The sequence below is a fragment of the Catharus ustulatus genome, chromosome 4 (genome assembly GCF_009819885.2).
Source record: "Catharus ustulatus isolate bCatUst1 chromosome 4, bCatUst1.pri.v2, whole genome shotgun sequence".
In the NCBI taxonomy this organism is placed as follows: Eukaryota; Metazoa; Chordata; class Aves; order Passeriformes; family Turdidae; genus Catharus; species Catharus ustulatus.
The window spans coordinates 63,175,895-63,192,780 of record NC_046224.1 but is presented as its reverse complement, the minus strand read 5'-3'; the positions used below and the strand labels follow the sequence as shown (position 1 = coordinate 63,192,780).

The 16,886-nt window shown below is 41.7% G+C and overlaps 1 protein-coding gene across 2 annotated transcripts; it reads right to left on the bottom strand.

Annotated features, from left to right (window-relative positions):
- Nucleotides 1–3,737: 3,737 nt before the first annotated feature.
- On the bottom strand, nt 3,738–11,009 carry MANSC4 (MANSC domain containing 4). 2 transcript variants are annotated; one of them, XM_033056869.1, is made up of 5 exons: nt 10,971–11,009; nt 10,671–10,814; nt 7,445–7,835; nt 5,973–6,107; nt 3,738–5,037 (listed from the first exon to the last, which is right to left on the bottom strand). In XM_033056869.1, exons 2-5 carry the CDS (start codon nt 10,770–10,772, stop codon nt 4,364–4,366), a joined length of 1,302 nt encoding a protein of 433 aa, XP_032912760.1. In that variant the 5' UTR covers nt 10,773–10,814; nt 10,971–11,009; the 3' UTR covers nt 3,738–4,363. The 2 variants fall into 2 exon arrangements, with proteins under 2 accessions (XP_032912760.1, XP_032912761.1); XM_033056870.1 differs by having other exon boundaries at nt 7,445–7,832; nt 10,671–10,995.
- Nucleotides 11,010–16,886: the final 5,877 nt, after the last annotated feature.

Sequence of the window (16,886 nt, the reverse complement as noted above, 5' to 3'; positions counted from 1 at the left end):
GAGGGCAAACAAATATCCTATATAAAAGCACCTGTCCCCAAAATGATGGAGTAAAATAAGGTGAAAAATGGTATGGTAGTGGGAAGGTGAACCAGCAATTGTTGAGAAATTCCCAGAGTACCTGGGACAGGAAGAATGATGAGTTAGTGAGGTGGGTTTGTAACTAAATAGGAATGGACTGAGCCTTGTTACCCTCAAGCCTGCTGACTTCTCTCTTGAATGTACCCAGGCTTTTTGTGGAAATAAAAAAGTTTGTAGCATCCTATGTAGCACAGAGAAATAATTATATGGATGTGTATCTTATATTTGGTAATTTTTAATTGGAAGAAATGGATTTAAAACAATGGAATCACAATTTTAGTGCCTTCTCACAATTAAGAAAAAAAAAATCTTACCAAACCTTGAAAGGACATAAATAAATCTTGCTTTTATTCTACCTTCCTGGCTTAGTTAGATTACAACTTAGAGAGAAAGTAATTCTCTACAAGGGGCAGAGGGAGTTAAGGATTCTGCATACCTATAAGAGCTGACCATGTGGCCCTGCCAGCAGCTTGTTGAGAAGCAGCAGTGTAAGAATAAGGACATTGAAAGCTGAGGGGAATTGATTCCTGCAACGTTCTGTGTGCTGGACTCACTCCCTGCTAGGATTTCTCACTGTGTGCTCTGTGTGTACATACAGCCAAGGAGTGGATTTGTTCCCACTGCCAAAACACTGTCAGTTTAGGAAGGATTCTTCTTAGGTCAAGATTGTTTTCATATGGTGAGAGACTGAGTTTAATGCAGCATTTTAATTCCTATGAGAATTTGCCAGAGCTGAAGCTAAGACTGAAAACGCTTGTCCTGTAATCCCAGTTTTGCAGTGACTGACTTGGTTCTCCAGTAGTCCTCCCTTTTGGATGTGTATTAATGTAAAGTTTTAGCAGAAGCTTAATATGGAGAAAGTTTCAGCTGTTATCAAGTTGTTCCTGTATCCAGGGACGATGAGGGTAATGTTTAAAATTCCCATTTGAAATAGGGACAGCTGTGTAATTCCAAATCTTCTCTGAACAGCCATGAAACAAAAACGACTGAGGAAGTGCAATTTGACTGGAGAGAATGGTAGGGCTGGTGCCTGGAGTTGTGCCTGGCTCTGTTCCAGAGGCAGTTTGGTTCTAGTTATGTGCACAGGAGAAATCTGTTTCCTTAATTAGCTGTGTCAGTGCCTGCACAAGGGCTGCCCTAGGGGCCAGCCTGGGAAGACAAGTGGTGTGTCCAGGAGGAAGGCCCTGAAATGTCTTAAGAAATCCCAAGCCCCATAAGTTTACTTTTCTCTAGAGAGCTGTCCTTTTTTACTCAGGACATGTGAGAGCACCTGAGAAAATCCTCTGCAGCAGAGGACATCCCAGTTTTCCTTTGCTTTTCACAGAATGGACCTAAGCAGAGCTCTGGAAGTCATGGCTGAAACAACATTGACCTCACCAATAATGATGTCAGGTAGAAAGAGCAGCACAGCAAGGGAAATTGATTTTTCCATTAGCTTCACAGCTAATTGATGGAAAACCTAAAATGCACAGGCTTCTTCAGCTCTCTCTGAAGTGTTCAAGCCTAACTTTCCTATAAATGTTAAACTTATCCTAACCTACATCCTATAAATGTTTCAAGTAATACTGGCAGAATTTAAGGTGACTATCTCCTGAGCACCAAGTGTCTCTCCCAAAAAGAGATGGTACCTGCTGGCCAAGAGCAATGTTGGGATAAAACTCAAACTTACACTTGTGATTTTTACTGATGGTTTCCATGTTACAGTACAGAACTTGTGTAAAGCAGAGGGCAGCACAAAAGGCAGCATGGATGCTATTTTGAACTTTCAAATTCCTCTCTGCTTTTCTGCTTCTCCCTCTAAACTGTTTGTGTTTGAAGGTGACAGTATTTATCTGTGACTGTGCAGAATACTTGGAACACTGGGATCTTAACCCCTGTGGGAGTCTTCCCAACCTCAAGGATATAAAATACAGCACATATTTTTAAGAAGTAAACTACACATCTCTCTTTTACTGTGAAATACTTTTGCATCATCCCATCTCTTTGGAATCCTGTGCTGAAGTACAAAAACTGAAGAGTTGGAAATTAGGAGACTTATAAAGCAGCTCTGCAGCACAATAATAAACACATCTTTAGCACTGGTCACTTTTTAATGTGTCATGTACATTACTATGTAAATTACTGAGGTGTGCATTCCTCTGTGCACACCTGGAGGAACTTTCCTGTTATCCCCATATAAACATTCTGAAGACTGGACATTGTGTTTTCAGGCAAAGTGTTGCTACAAGCACAAGAAAGGGATAAAGGGACAGTTGCTAAAAAGGGATGTGCTGTCTGGATAAATCATCTTGCTACCCATTTCTTGCTTTCTCTCATAGCTAAAATGCATTTATTTATTTATTTTCTTGTGACTCTCAGTCACAATAGCTCTGCTATTGTGCTTCATATAACCCTTTTTCTGCCAGTTTCTTTTCCCTCTCTCTGTCAACAAAACAAGAAATCTCTTCAGAACATAATATTGCTTCAATCATTTTCTGCTGTCCCAGATGCATTTGCTTGTGGGACAGATAGAAATTTTCATTTTGTCTCCTATATCTTTTCCTTGTGAGAATTGAGGTCCCTGTTGCATTATATGATTGTTCTCCAGAACATCATATTGAGCTCAACAGAGCAGCAGGGTGCTCTAAAGTGCACTCTACGCTCACTAATCTGGAGATGAAGAAAATAGCATCAGGAATGGCTGTGCCTTGCTGCAGACAAGGAGTTACTTTTCTGAGAGTGAAGGGAGGTGAAAACTCTCCTTTTTGAACGCAACTGTTTAACTACCTATGACTTGTTCTATTTAAAAAAAACTTATAGCTGTATCCAGCCCATAAGATGAGTTTTTCTTTTTTTCCTTGACTCAAGCTGCTCTGGAGGGTCAATGATAGCACAGAGGAGTTAGAAAAGCTGGAGGGACTGATTTTGCTATCAGCAGATGTTCTGTGGGGCACTCAGGGCACAGCTCAGCCTGAACTGGAAGAATGGACACTTAAGGACTTGGCGACATTAAATTGCTGCAAGTCTCAGGTAAGGAAGGGATTGCAATATGATAGAACCTGTCAGTTTTCAGCTGAGCTCTGTAATACTTCTCTGAGAACAGTAATATCTTCTTAATGGTACAGGGGAGAAGTGATGGCCCACAGTCACAGTTTGTTTCCACACTGATACTGTAAGAGCTAAGTTCCTTAGGCTTTTGTGGCTGCAAGTTCAGCAATAGATCATAAATATATACATTATGGATTTAAGCATCTTCCCCTGTCCTTGATGCATGATTAAATCATGGATTAAATAACAAATGCATTCTTTGCAGCATTATAAATTAGTGAGAGGCATTGTTTTACCATATTGCTGCCTCAAACTGAAAATCTTACTTTTTGAAATAGGGAGGAGACCTTGTGCACTCTCCTGTCCTCAAAAACAAAAAAATAAATTTGTTTTCCAATAAAAATCCCAAGTATTAAACAATTAATTCTAACACAAACTGTGTGTGCCTCTGTAATTGAAGATAATAGAATACTAAGCAATGCTTGGCAACACCCTAGGCTAAAAAAACTGAAACCCATTTCCCAGCTGAAACTATGGGGTAATGTTTAGGTCAAGAGAGATAATTTTTCTAATCTAAATTAGATGAAGCTACCTGCATGTGAATTCTGTATCCAAAAAACTACATGCAATTATGTAGCTATAATAATTTTATTATATTCCCAGGTTTTCTGGAGAAATTATGTTTGGACTGTAGTGCTGCAAGGTCTTGAAGTTTGAATTGCTTTCTTGGCAGCGCTTGAGACTACAAAGTGAACACAAGCAGAATTTTAATGGCTGTATTCAGCTTGAAGAAAGGCATCAAAAAAACCAGTTCTTTACCAAGTGTTTCTCTCTGAGTTTAGGTTTAGCCTTTCTTTGGCAGAAAACTTGATCATTTTGACCATTTCAAACAAAAAGACGATTTCATAAGTCACTTGTGTATTCCTGCATTTCATGGAATGTTTATTCTTTTGGTAGCAAATAGAAAAGCACAAAGATAACTATAGCAGTTACCTGCACTGAACCTGGGGGAAACTGTTACAGTGTTTGTCAGACATTAATCTGCATCACAGGATGAACCAAAATGCCTCAAACAGTGGGAGCTGTGAGTGGGTGCTTCCTACCTAAAGAGACAGGCAGTTGTGCTTCATTTGCCAAGAATTAAATCATAACCAAAATATTCTGAACTAAGTTATCACTGGTTCTGTGAGAGAAGTAAGCTGATATATGGAGTGCATTTTTAAAATCCTGTTTGTTCCAGAGCCAGGGTGGTGTTTCACAGATTACCTCTGACAGGAGCATATTTTATGAGCTGTCTGGACATCGCTGTCCTTGTCCTTACGGGTTTGTAGTGTCCCCTCCTGTAGCTGCAGCGCCCGGCTGTGAGGGCAGCAGTGCAACAGCACAGGCAGAGGAGAGAGGAGCAGAGGACAACAGGAATCAGCCAGACCCCCAAAGCTGCAGCTTCCCAGGCAGCTGCCTCGTTATCCGACGTGGAATTCCTCCCACTGGAGCCTTTGGTTTCGTTGAGGTGTTGCTTGCTGCTGTTCAGGCGAGGAGGGGTGGGCATGTGGGATAACATCTCAACAGGCTTGGGGCTCAAAGCTGAGTGTGCAGTCTCGTCTGAGCTGGTGACCGACCTGCTGCTTGTCCTCTTAGCAAAAGCAATGTCTGCTGGGGAAGTTTCTGCCCTGGAATAGGCAGTACCTTCAGTTCTCTGCATTGTCAGACTCCAGCTGCGGGTGGGAGTGTTTGCTGGCAAGCCATGGCTCATGGCAGCAGGTGGAGCTCGGAGCAGAGGAGAACCTGATGTGGTGGCATTGTGATGTTGGCATCTTCCCCACTCAGGGGTCTTTGTGCTGTTCTGCTTCTCAGATTCATTCACTGAGGAGTGAGCATTTGGCTCTTGGGATTTCAGTTTCTCGAAAATGAGAAGATCTGGATCAATCCCTATTAAATTAGGATAATGTTAGTTTATTGATAAAAGCTTGTCTGCACACCCACAAAAAGGATCCATGGGGACAGAGGCAGCTCAGGGAGCCCAATAATGCCCTTTTGGATTGGAGCTGTCACTTCCTCGGGTTATGGAACACCTTACAGGATGCAAGGCATGTGCATTTTGGGATTGCACACAATTTACTATGGGATGCTTAGGGAAGGAACCAAAGGTGAAGAAAGGGTGGGATCTAGGCTACTGAGGGTCGGGAAATCCAGGAAAGCTCTGTGTGTGTGACAGTCTGCACCAGCAACTGGAGAGAGGCTGCACCCTGAAGCTCAAACATCCCTGTTGAGGCTGGGGTCCAGACTAGGCATCCTGAGGTCCAGGATGAGAGCATCCCAGCCCAGCTGCTGGGGAACTTTGCATTGTGTATATATATATATATATATATTTATATATATATATATATATTTATATATTTTCACTAACACAAAAAGCAGGACGAGGTTGTTGGTGCTCCCTGTGTTGGTGTGATTGCTTTATGTGTTTTTGTCTGTGTTACCTGTGTGCTCATGATGCATGTGCCTAATGAAAATAAATGTTCAGCCTTGTTACTGGTTGGGTCTGGGGACGTGAGCAGTGGCAGTCTCCTCTCTCAGTCTCTCAGAGCTTGGAGGGTGTTTTGGCCAAGCACAGCACTGATGAGATACTCAGAGCATGAATCTTGAGAGCAGGGTGTATCTTAAACTTCCTTTCTCACTGAGTGGAAGAAAGGGGGGAATTATTTTCAGAAGTAGGTGTATTAATTAAAAAGGAAATAAGTCTTCATCTTTTTTTAGGGATGTTACTTCAGGAGATCGTTTAGCACAGCAGCTGACCTGGTATCATTTTAGCATTTCCTAAAGCTGCTCTGTTTTCAGTCTTTATAAACGAAATTCTTTATTACCTGTTGTGATGTTGTACAAAATGACATCAACTCCAGCCTTTAGAATGCAGCTTTCCAAAGCTGGGCAAGACATGTGCAGGCAGTTCCTGTTCTCATGAATGGCTCCATGGTAGAACACTGCTAGATTGCAGGAGACTGGAACCCATAAAGAACAAAGTTGAGCTTTTCAGCAGAATGACCATTGCATTTAGCATGTTATGATGGTATTTAACATCAGAAGTTCATTACATTTGCCTAGATCCTGTGGTTCTCTCATTATTATATAAACTAACTGAGCATACAGGCAAAAGAGAACTTACATTCTTATTTTACCTCTGGACTAGAACAGCCATATGAGTTCTACTTCTGTATCTCATTAAATAACTGTTTTAAAGCCCTTTGAAATGCTCTGTAATGCCTCTGTTTTAGTTATGATAGTAACAAATTTTGTCTATATACAATTATGAAAAGGAGATTTCAAGTTATTATCTCTTGGCCATTTATTATCTCTGTAAGTATCCAGTCACATATGGGGGAAGATGAGAAAAAGTTTGTTGTCGAGATAGGAACAACCTTGCTGAAATGTATGTAATTTTCCTCCCCTCACATTATTTAAGACAGAATTTGACTCTTCCCAGGATTGCTGCTGGAAGTTACTTATGTCACTGTCAGGTTGTGAGGGTTATGTTTTTGCTCATAATTCAAAATATCATCAAAATTTATATTGATTTTTTTTAGCAACTGGTACCTCACTTTTATCCTCCAAAGCCATATTCAAACCCCTTTCCAGTCTGTAGAGTTTTGAAAATTTAGACACCACAGACATGCAATTCATGTCTCCTTCTAAAATGCACTCCTGTAGGGTATCAGTGCAGTGTGATTCAGAGAAAGTTCAAGGCTTAGGACAATGATTTTGTATATTTTTACTCTGAGCCTGAGTTTACCAGGCTAGAGAAAAGGGGTTGCCAGCTGAATAACTGCTATTATTTATTGCTGTAACTTCAGTGTTACCTGGTTTGCATGGTGTAAACACAGAATAAGAGTGTTTTCTCCAAGGGAATGAATATTCTTCTATTTCAGAGAAGGACAAACTGTGTGTCCCCTCCGCTCTGCCTCTCACCATATCCTAGTCTGATGCCAGACTCCATGAAGAGAATGCTGTTGGAATCACTGTCACTGTCTCTACAGTAGATGAGAATGAATACTGAAAAGTTACTCTCTTAATGTTGGTATTACCTACAAGCTTTGCAACAGAGATCTAAAATTTCTAAGATTTTAATGTGTTCCTAGATGTGTTTTCTAAAAAAATACAGATTATCAATTTCCTTTCTATGGGGCAACAGTTAAAATTTGCCTCTGCTTCCCTGCCTCAAAAAATTTATAGATTCTCCTTCCACCCCCTCTACTTCTTCCTCAAGTGAAGGACTGTTTATGTAAACATTACCCAAAATGGGGGGTTTAATGTGTGCCAGATCTTGCTAACAAGCACTGACCGTTCCTCAGAAGGCAGCAGGTCCTGCTGCACTGCTGGGAGGAGACTTCTGCATAACTCTTCAGCAGCTGGGCTCCCCTCCTCTGGGATTCCCGCAGGTCCAGCAGGAGGCCTGGGAAGCGCCGGATCCAGCAGTTCTTGTAGAAGGCAGTGGGCGAGCAGAGGCCCTGGGACTCCCCAGCCAGACCCAGAAGCAGCAGCACTTGTGCCACTGCCACCAGCAGAGCCATGGCCCCGTGGCTGGGCCTCAGGGAGCCCCCCTCTGCTCCTGGGGTGCACCAGCACTGCAGAGACCATCCCTGGAGGGATGAGGATGCTGCCAGGTCTGCCAGGGGCATGAGCCAGGGCAGGGTCTCATCCAGACAATGTCCATGGTGCTGTTTGGGCAGCTGCTGAAAGAAAGCAGACATTTAATGAGCTACAGAAGATTGTAAGAGTTATTACTGCTGTTCTCTAACTTACAGTAATTTCAAGATTATAAGGCGCACCTGATTATAAGCCGCATGTCCGGGTGTCAGCAACTGTCTTGGGTTGCAATACAGGGTGTGATAAAAGGTATCTATTCTATCACCGTCTGTTGAGGGTGGGGGCAGTGATCCTTGTCTTCATGGGAGATGTTCTGCTAATGGGCCATCCATTGAAACCAGGCAGGGCATTGTTCTTTATCTTTTCACAACCCATCCTTCCTCCAGCCAGTCATTTTCTGCTAATGGCCATTGAGTCCCACTGTGGGACTGATAAAATTACTGCATCCCATTGGAAGTTGCTCCAGCCAGGGGGAAGAGCCCAACATTTCTTACCAAGATAAAAACAGAGGTTTTGGGACACTAAGGGAGCCCCTTTCTCCACTGGACTCCAGATGAAAACCGGATTTCTCCACATCACCACTGGACCTCCGGAGGGAAACTGCACCTTGTACAGGAGCACTGCTCCAACTGAATCACATCTGTCACTGCAGGAGGATGCAGCCACCATTTAATGGGACTGCTACCAACACCCTGCCTGACGGGGTGTCAGGTTGTACTCTGACTTTGTCAGGGTTTGGAGTTTGTTTCTTTGTAGTACTGTATTTCTATTTTAATTTCCCTAGTAAAGAACTGTTATTCCTAATTCCCATATCTTTGCCTGAAAGCCCCTTGATTTCAAAATTATAATAATTTGGAGGGAGGGGGTTTACATTCTCCATTTCAAAGAGAAGTTCCTGCCTTTCTCAGCAGACACCTGTCCTCCAAACTAAAACAGCAACTTTTTGTTCTTTGTCCATATATAAGCCGCACCTGATTATAAGCCACACTTCGGGATTCGGACCAAAATTTTAGTCAAAATGGTGCGGCTTATAATCGTGAAATTACTGTAATTCTTTGGCGATGGGTTTTGAGACACAAAATGGACAGGTTGATTTAGTTATTCAGAGAACTTTTTTCTGTGGTCCCCTCTTTGTGTCTCATGTCCTCAGACCAAACCACGCAGGCAGCCTTGAGATTTGGTGAGCAATAGCAAGCTCAGCACATTGTTACACCTCACTTTGTTCAGGAACACTGTTACACTCAGCACAGAGAAACAGCTCTGGCTAGGATCTGAACATTTTGAGTTATCTGGTGACTGCAGAAATTTGCCTTCTTTGCTAAAAATGAACCTCCAGCCAGAGGTGAAGGTGGAGATCTGTTCCCCTTCCTGCACTGTTTTGATTGCAAGAATAATACAATTTTATTTGCAAAGATCTACAACCAGATGAACTCTCTATGACTGGAGAGGGCTGGAACCTCCACTCAAACTATGAGCACGTTCTCCCTCTAATAAAATTTAAGAATGCTGAGCAGTCTATACAAGGTTTTCTGCTAGGAAAAAGCCTGTCAGAGAACACAGCTGACATACAGGGAGATGATTTTTCAATCTGACACCTGAAACTCCCACATTTTGTTGGATCATGTCTGATCACTGCTTCCCACATTTCATTCTTCATACAGAAAGGCTTTACAATATTACAATATACAAATTATTTTAAACCCAGTGGACTAGATAGTGAGGTTGAAAGAGTTAGGTAGGAGTATGGCCTGCAATAAAAATTGGGTGTTCAATATATAAGAACGTTTTACGCTGTTTTGTTTTACCCTTCAAGATTAGAATCAAGGAATTTCCTTCTTTCCACATGAGGTATTGATGAGTTATGTGGTGTGGGGAGAGCCTCAAACTCATTTTAATTCTTTAATCGTTACAGATGATGTTTGTTTTTGCAGAACTAGGCCCCCAGTTTGGAAATGAACTGACATGTATAATAATTTGTTCCTTACACAGCTCACTGGAAGATAAAAAAACACAGAGCAGGTTAACCCCTGTTGATCAACAGCAAGGACAAGGCATTATTTTATTCATTGCAACCATAATCAGGATTCCAAATAAGTGTCTCTTGTGGGGAATACAAGAATTAAGCTGTTAGAAAGAGGGCAAGTGGGTAATTCTTCAAGCCTCTATCCTGAAAAGCAGCTCTTGGCACTTGTGTTGTTTTACTTAGTTTTGGTAGCTTGATATTTTCATGTCTGTGATAATCAGCACTTAAAACCTTAAACACATTTTAAAATACCTGATAACTTGCACTCAGTGGATTGCACAGGAAAGCTTTTAGATATTTCTCTATTATTGCCATAAGCTTTTAGACATTTCTCTACCATTGCCACAAGCGCTATTGACCATGTATTTTAAAAAATATTTGTTTCAGCTTTCCAAATATCCCAAGGTATCACTTGATTTGGAACACACTGAAAATTTTGAAAGATATGCCTGTATTTTGGCATTACATCCTGTATTTATATGAATTTAATATCTGTTTTGTTCTGTAAGATTTGCGTGCAAAAGTGATGATTTCTGATTGGTTTCCTCACTCCTTCTCTTTCCATATCTCCGAGAAAACTTGAAAGCCCCTGAATAACTTGGGGAAGCACTTAACAAGGAGATTAAAAGTATCCTTTCCTCCTGGTATTTTCATGAATAAATTTTAAGGGCAGAAACTTTGGGAAACTTTGTTTCTAATGAAAGATAAAGCAATCGAAACAAGTAAATAAACGGCTGCTTTATGCAATTTCCTTTAAAAACAGGAAACTTCTGTTAAATTTCACTGTCTTCTGTCAGCTTCCCCTTAATTTGACTTTGACTTTTCAATGGGAAATGTAAATTAGTGCTGAAATTTTACTTCACAGACATTGTGCAAGAAGGAAATCCCCAAGTCTTACCTGCAAACCAGCGGCTGATTTTCCATGTGCTCTGCAAAGAGGGACCAAGAGGCTGTCACTGATACAGGGCAGTCTGCGGCCAGCACCAGAGCAGCACTTCATGTTACTTAGGAACTCCTTTCACCCGACTCCTCACATTCCCTCCTGGAAAACAAAACGGCAGGGAGGCCTGTTTCCTGTGAGAATATGAATGTTTTTGCAGGCCTTTCAGTAAAAGAGATATCAATGAACATGCCTCACTGGAAATTATCTTTTTCATGATCCTTCTTATAATCAGAAACAGTCCCTGAAGTTTCCCACCTGGGCTAGCAGTGAGAATGGCACAATCCAGGAGCTTCCCAGCACAAAGGATTCATCAGCAGGCGTTAACTCTTTTTTTGCCAAACAGAAACAAAAGCAGACACTTTTTCGATATGAAGTAACAGAGATGTCTTGATTTTTGAAACTATATTTAGCTTTTATGAAATACATGGTTCTATCACTCAGAATATGTAAAGATCAGAAAGGATCTATTTAGTTATAGAATTGTGGAATGGTTTGAGTTGGAAGGGACCTCAAAGCTCACCCATTTCTACCCCCTACCATGGGCAGGGACACCTTCCACCATCCCAGGTTGCTCAGAGCCCCATCCAGCCTGGCCTGGAACACTGCCAGGGATGGGGCAGCCACAGTTTCTCTGGGAAACCTGTGCCAGGGCCTCCCCACCCTCACAAGGAACAATTCCTCCCCAATATCCAATCTGACCCTGCCCTCTGTCAGTGTGAAGCCATTGCCCCTTGTCCTGTCACTCCAGGCCCTTGTCAAGAGTCTCTCTCCATCTCTCCTGTGGCTCCCTGCAGGCACTGGGAGGCAACAATTGCTTACACCGAGTCCTTCTCCTCTCCAGGCACTGTGTGACAGAGCAGTTGGAAGGTGACAAGCTGAGGAGTGAGACCCAAGCAATTTCCCAGGTGAGGTATGAACCTGCCTAAGTCCTCCTGTGAATGTCAGTAACGAATTTAATGAAATGTGCAGCATTTCCCATGTGACATCAGCATTAAGTTCTCTGCCTGTTTTGTGCTCCACATAAGTAAACTGAATTTCAGGGCTGTGTTAAAATCTTTATCTAATTTCTCTGAGATAGGCACATGTATTTTCCCCTTATTCTAGTAGTGGTGAAGTCAAAGTTTTATGTAAACCAAGTATATTGATAATTTCAGAATATGTCACTGTAACACTGTTAAGGTATAAAAGTTATAAAAGACTAATCTAATGAAATATGAAATAATGAAATTTTAAAAATCAAACCAAGTCTTATTCAAATAATGTGCTTGCTTTCTTTCCCCTTTAAAATTTTCCTTGAAATCAAAACACACTTGCAAAATATCTGAAGTCCAACAAAACAGCATTTTTTGAGAGAACTGTTTTGTTAAAAACAGCTATTAGTGGTCAGGTTTTGGTTTGGAGCAATGTATCACATTTTTAATGAATCTGACCTTCTTCGAGGTTAGGGACAATTGGATCCAAAGATTCTGTTTTCAGTCCCATCCCAGCAACATGGTAAAAAAGAGTGAAATATTATAGTTTCTCTTCCTGGGGCTTCATGCAAACTATTTTTTAAGCCCTTGTTTCCAAGGGTTGCCAGGCCTGAGATTGTCTTGGAGTTTGGCTTCAGACTAATTGTGGGCAAACCTCTGCACCAAGGCTGGGATCTGTGTGTTCAAGCAAAGAGCAACACAAGTCTTAGCCAGGTTAGATTTATACAAACATATATCTAGTGGCATTGCAGATTAACTTGAGCCAAGTTTTATGACAAAAGGCACAATGTTTAGCAAACAGTAATGAACGGATGCTGATTTATGGCAGAACTTGAACTAGGCAAAGGGGATGGAGTTTCAATCTTGTGGTGAATTTTACAGAGCTGGATACTGAGTGGAAGTCTTCCATGTGGATTACCATTCATCTTACCTAGTTATTATGTACTAAAATTCAGCTGTGCCTGTCTGCACCAGAATTAAAAAATATCTGCTGCTTTAAAAGCACCCAGTTGAGTCTCCTCCAGGCACAGCTGCACAAGAAATTCCTGGCTGTAAATGCACAGTGCATTTGTGCAGGGTAAACATCCCTAACAGGGGGTACAGCAGCAGGCAGAGCACTCCAGCAGCCTGACCCCCATTCAGGTTTTGTCAAGGAACATACATCTCACCTGAGGGAGTTTCAAGGAAATTCCTTACTGGGTCTGTGGTGTAAAAAATGGACCAGGTTGGAAGGCCATTGCAAGGATTTACACTCTTCCAACTCCACTCTGCTGTCTGGTGCCTGGACTTCCTCATGATCCACAGAGAATGCCCAGCACATACAGACTCTTGGGACAGTCTTTTTGCTGCCCAGAGAGAGCTCAGGAGCACACTATTTAGTATCAATCACGCAGATGTGACTAATAAGTACTTGATAATCTGCTTTCAAAAAACACAGCACTCCAAGAATCTTTTCAGTAGTGCTGCAACATACTTTTATTGAAAGGAATAAATAAGTAGTACATTAAAAGCAAAAAAAAAAAAAACCAGAAAATATTAGGGAATAACATCTGAGCAAGTGCTGTTAGAAATAAGAGTGTTTTCTTTCCTTTTTTTTTTTTTTTTTTTATTTTGAATAGCATTGCTAATGGCACTGGGTAAGAAGTGCTTCTGCTTTGTTTGGCTCTAAATCTGAAAAGAGAAATTACCTTTATTTAGCAGGTCATCCTTCACAAATGCTAGAGTTCAGCAGAAGTAAAATTATGCTCTGGTCAGTTCCATTCAGAAATGCCAAAATCCTTTAGAACACAGACATTTTTAATGCTGAAATACTGCAGGATAATTCCTATGTTCCATAGATGCTTACTTTGTATCCTGTGACAGGGAAAATACTGAACAATGGCAGCACTTGGCAAATCCTTTCCAAAAGACCAATTCCTGTCTTGAGTAATTCCACTATTACTCAATGCATAGTTCCCTGGCAGTGCAGTACAATTCCCTGGTGTCTCAGAGGGCAGATTAGGGAACTTTATATTTTATATTAGATAGCATGGATACTTTAAATATCCCCAGATTCAGTTCCAGTTAACACTTTAGACTAATAAAGCTGAAATGAATTCATTTTTTCCACTGGTTTTTTCACTCAGTCTGGTTCCTTCCTCAGAGCATTCAGTGTTACTCTCTGGTTCTTAAGTACTATCCAGTATCTCTCTGGCTTTACTTATCTTTGTAGCAGTAACTCCCCCTGAGTCTCTGTGATTCCTTGCTTTTGCTGTGTTGGGAAAGTCAGAGGGGAACAGAAATGTTTGCCCAGACAGAGAAAGGCTCAGATTCTCTGTCATGGCTGAATGGTCTGTTACAATGCAGTCGCTGTATGAATAAAGCTTCTTCCATTTCCACGTCCTTTTAAAAGAAAAGAGTGATCTCTCTTCAGCCTTGGAGGTAATTCAGACATTAACTACAAGGAAATAGTTCAGGCACCAGACACAGGGAAAAATTATGCAGAACAAATGGCCAATGCAACCCTGGGGCAAAAGAGGCTTTACTGACACTACCTGGTATCTGCTCAGTCCCTTTGTTAGCACTTGAGAACCGTTTTTCTTGGTATCAATTTGTCTCTCTGTACTGTAAAGAGAGACCTGAACTGTCTAAAGTAGCTTGAAGACTTTGCCCCAGAAGCCAAAGTCTAGAAGGCAGGTATTGAAATGCTGAGCAGAGCTACTCTCATCTTCCTCTCAGAGTGTCTTGGTTCTTCAGGCCATGTTCTTTTATCACAAACTCATTTCACATCTCCCATGATTGTTTTCATGTTTGATGCTTCACCATGTTCTTGAAGGATGATAGATAGTCCTTCATATTTGTTTCAAAGACCGTACAAATCTTTTATGGCTCTGAACTACACATTTTGGCTTTGTAGCTCTAGAAATAGAGTTCCAGCTCTGGAAAATACATTTCTTATTCCCTTAAGGTACAACCAAGATGATTGCTGGTGAAACAGCAAAGCCTTTCCTTTAATTCCAGTATAATAGCCTATATAATTGATCTTACAATAAACCAGTATTGCACTAGAGTGGAAGACAGACAAAATTATCTCCACAAAAGTGGAACAAAAGAGTAGCCCATGCCTTGGTGCATTTGCAGTGTAAGTACTCTAAAAGCACATCACACAGGCTGACTGATGAGTGTAGTAAAAAACAAGGGATCTGCCCTGTCAGCACACTGGCTGACACAGCTGCCCAGCCCTGAGCCTGGAAAAAACACAGAGAGATGACAGTCAGCCCAGTAAAAACAACTGGGTAAAAAAATGGGTTTTTGTAAAAGTGGCCACTCAGTACTGCTGACCCTTTGGGCATATGAGAGTTCCTGGCAAAGCTGTGGGAGTTGGTGCCCTCAAAAGTTTTCTAGCAGGAATAAAGTACTAGTACATGCCAGAAGTGATCCAGGTCATTAACAATCATGGACTGTAGGAAGAAGGACTGGAAATCCCAGGCAGAGTGGCAGGCATAGGCTCATCTGGCAACAAAAAGAAATATTCCTTCCACCTAGGCTGTGGTGTCAACCCTTTGAGGCTGAATTTACCATATCTGACTACATGGAAAAAAGCATTCACCAATTAGAAGCTAATTTACAAATCTATGAAACATAAAAGACTCCAAAGCAGATGTCTAAAGATGGCAATCCTGCAGTATTCCAACAGGACAGCTTGCTGGCCATGCCAAACACAAGATCTCTGTTTTCCTCTGGAGTGGTAATGATTACAATTGCTTGAAATGTCTGCCTGTGGGAATTAAAGGACAAGAAGGAATCAAGGGTTGGACTCTTGCTGAGGTGGTGAGACATTAGTGTGTAATAATCTTTTGAAGGCTGAACCTGAAGCAGAGAGAAAAACAGCTGAGTGCTCATACTTCAACTAGGTGTAAGAAACTCAAAAAGCAAAATGTCATGGTGCTTCATTAAGAATAGAAGGCAGGAAAAGTGGAATTTGAATATTAATTAAATAATGAGGAAGATTGAAAGAGGAACACAAACCAAGCAAACAGTGAAACACAGTAGGAAAGAGAGGGTGAGAGGTCATGGTGACCCAGCTAGTGAAGACTGCAGAAGAGGCCTCTTTGGATCTGGTTGAGATCCTATATAAAAGGATTTCAGAACATGAAATGGGCCCCTCAAAAGCAAGATGATGAAGAGGCTTTGAAGTGAGGTGGAGAACAAACATGTGCAGAAATCTACCTCACCTCAAAAAATGCTTTTATTAAAGCCAGCAGAAGAGCTATAACTGAGATTGGCATTTGTGTCATCTCCGTGGGCTAGAGTTAAAAAGCTGAAGATCAACAAAACAGTGATGAAGAATCATGATCACTTCATAGAGGAAATGCTAAAAAGTAAACTATCCTGTCTTCCTTAAAAGAGGGGAAAAAACCCACAAAACAGACTAATACCATTGAAATGTTTTAATAGGGAGGGGAAAAGATCCCTTCTGAGAAGTGAAAATAGGGAGTTGTCTGAAAACTAAGCAAGCTGCACAAACTGGACATGAGTCATACCACTGCTAAAAGGAAAGATTTTTTTTTATGGTCTGCAATATTTGAAGGAAATATCTTTATAAAGTAAAAAAAAAAAATTAACATCTTTATTGTAAGTATCAGCATATAAGAATACAGGCATGGCAAACCTCTTAGCTATTTTGGCAGGTGGTAGAGGTTTTTAAAATAAGGGACTGAGATTGTGTTTGAAGAATAGAACAAAGAAAACAGTAAATCTGTCATTTTACCCTTGCCCAAGCTGCTCAATTGTTGCTTTGCTCTTTCCTTGTTCATGTCAAACAAACTCGGGACCCTGGTACGTAGCTCACTCGTGAGATGTCCTGTTCCAGGAACTTAGTTTAAATAGAAAAGATGGAGCAGCAGAACAGGTTATGTGGTGTCTTCACAACGCAAACCAGGGGCTGGCACCAGGAGGAACCAGGAGGGTCAGAGCACAGTCACGTATTGCACTTGCCATTCCCGAGTCCCACTGCTGCTCCGGCCCCTCTGGCTGGGGCATTCGGCTCGGGAAGGGCAGTGGGGATGCGGTGGCTCCAGGCTGGCTGTGCCGCTCCTCCTCCGCCCTGCCTGCGCGCGGATCCAGGCGCACACACGCTGCCTTTTCCCTGCGCGTGTGGCTCGGGAATGCTGCCCCTCGCCAGGGATGCAGCGGTACATTTATGGCAAGGGGTTCGAGC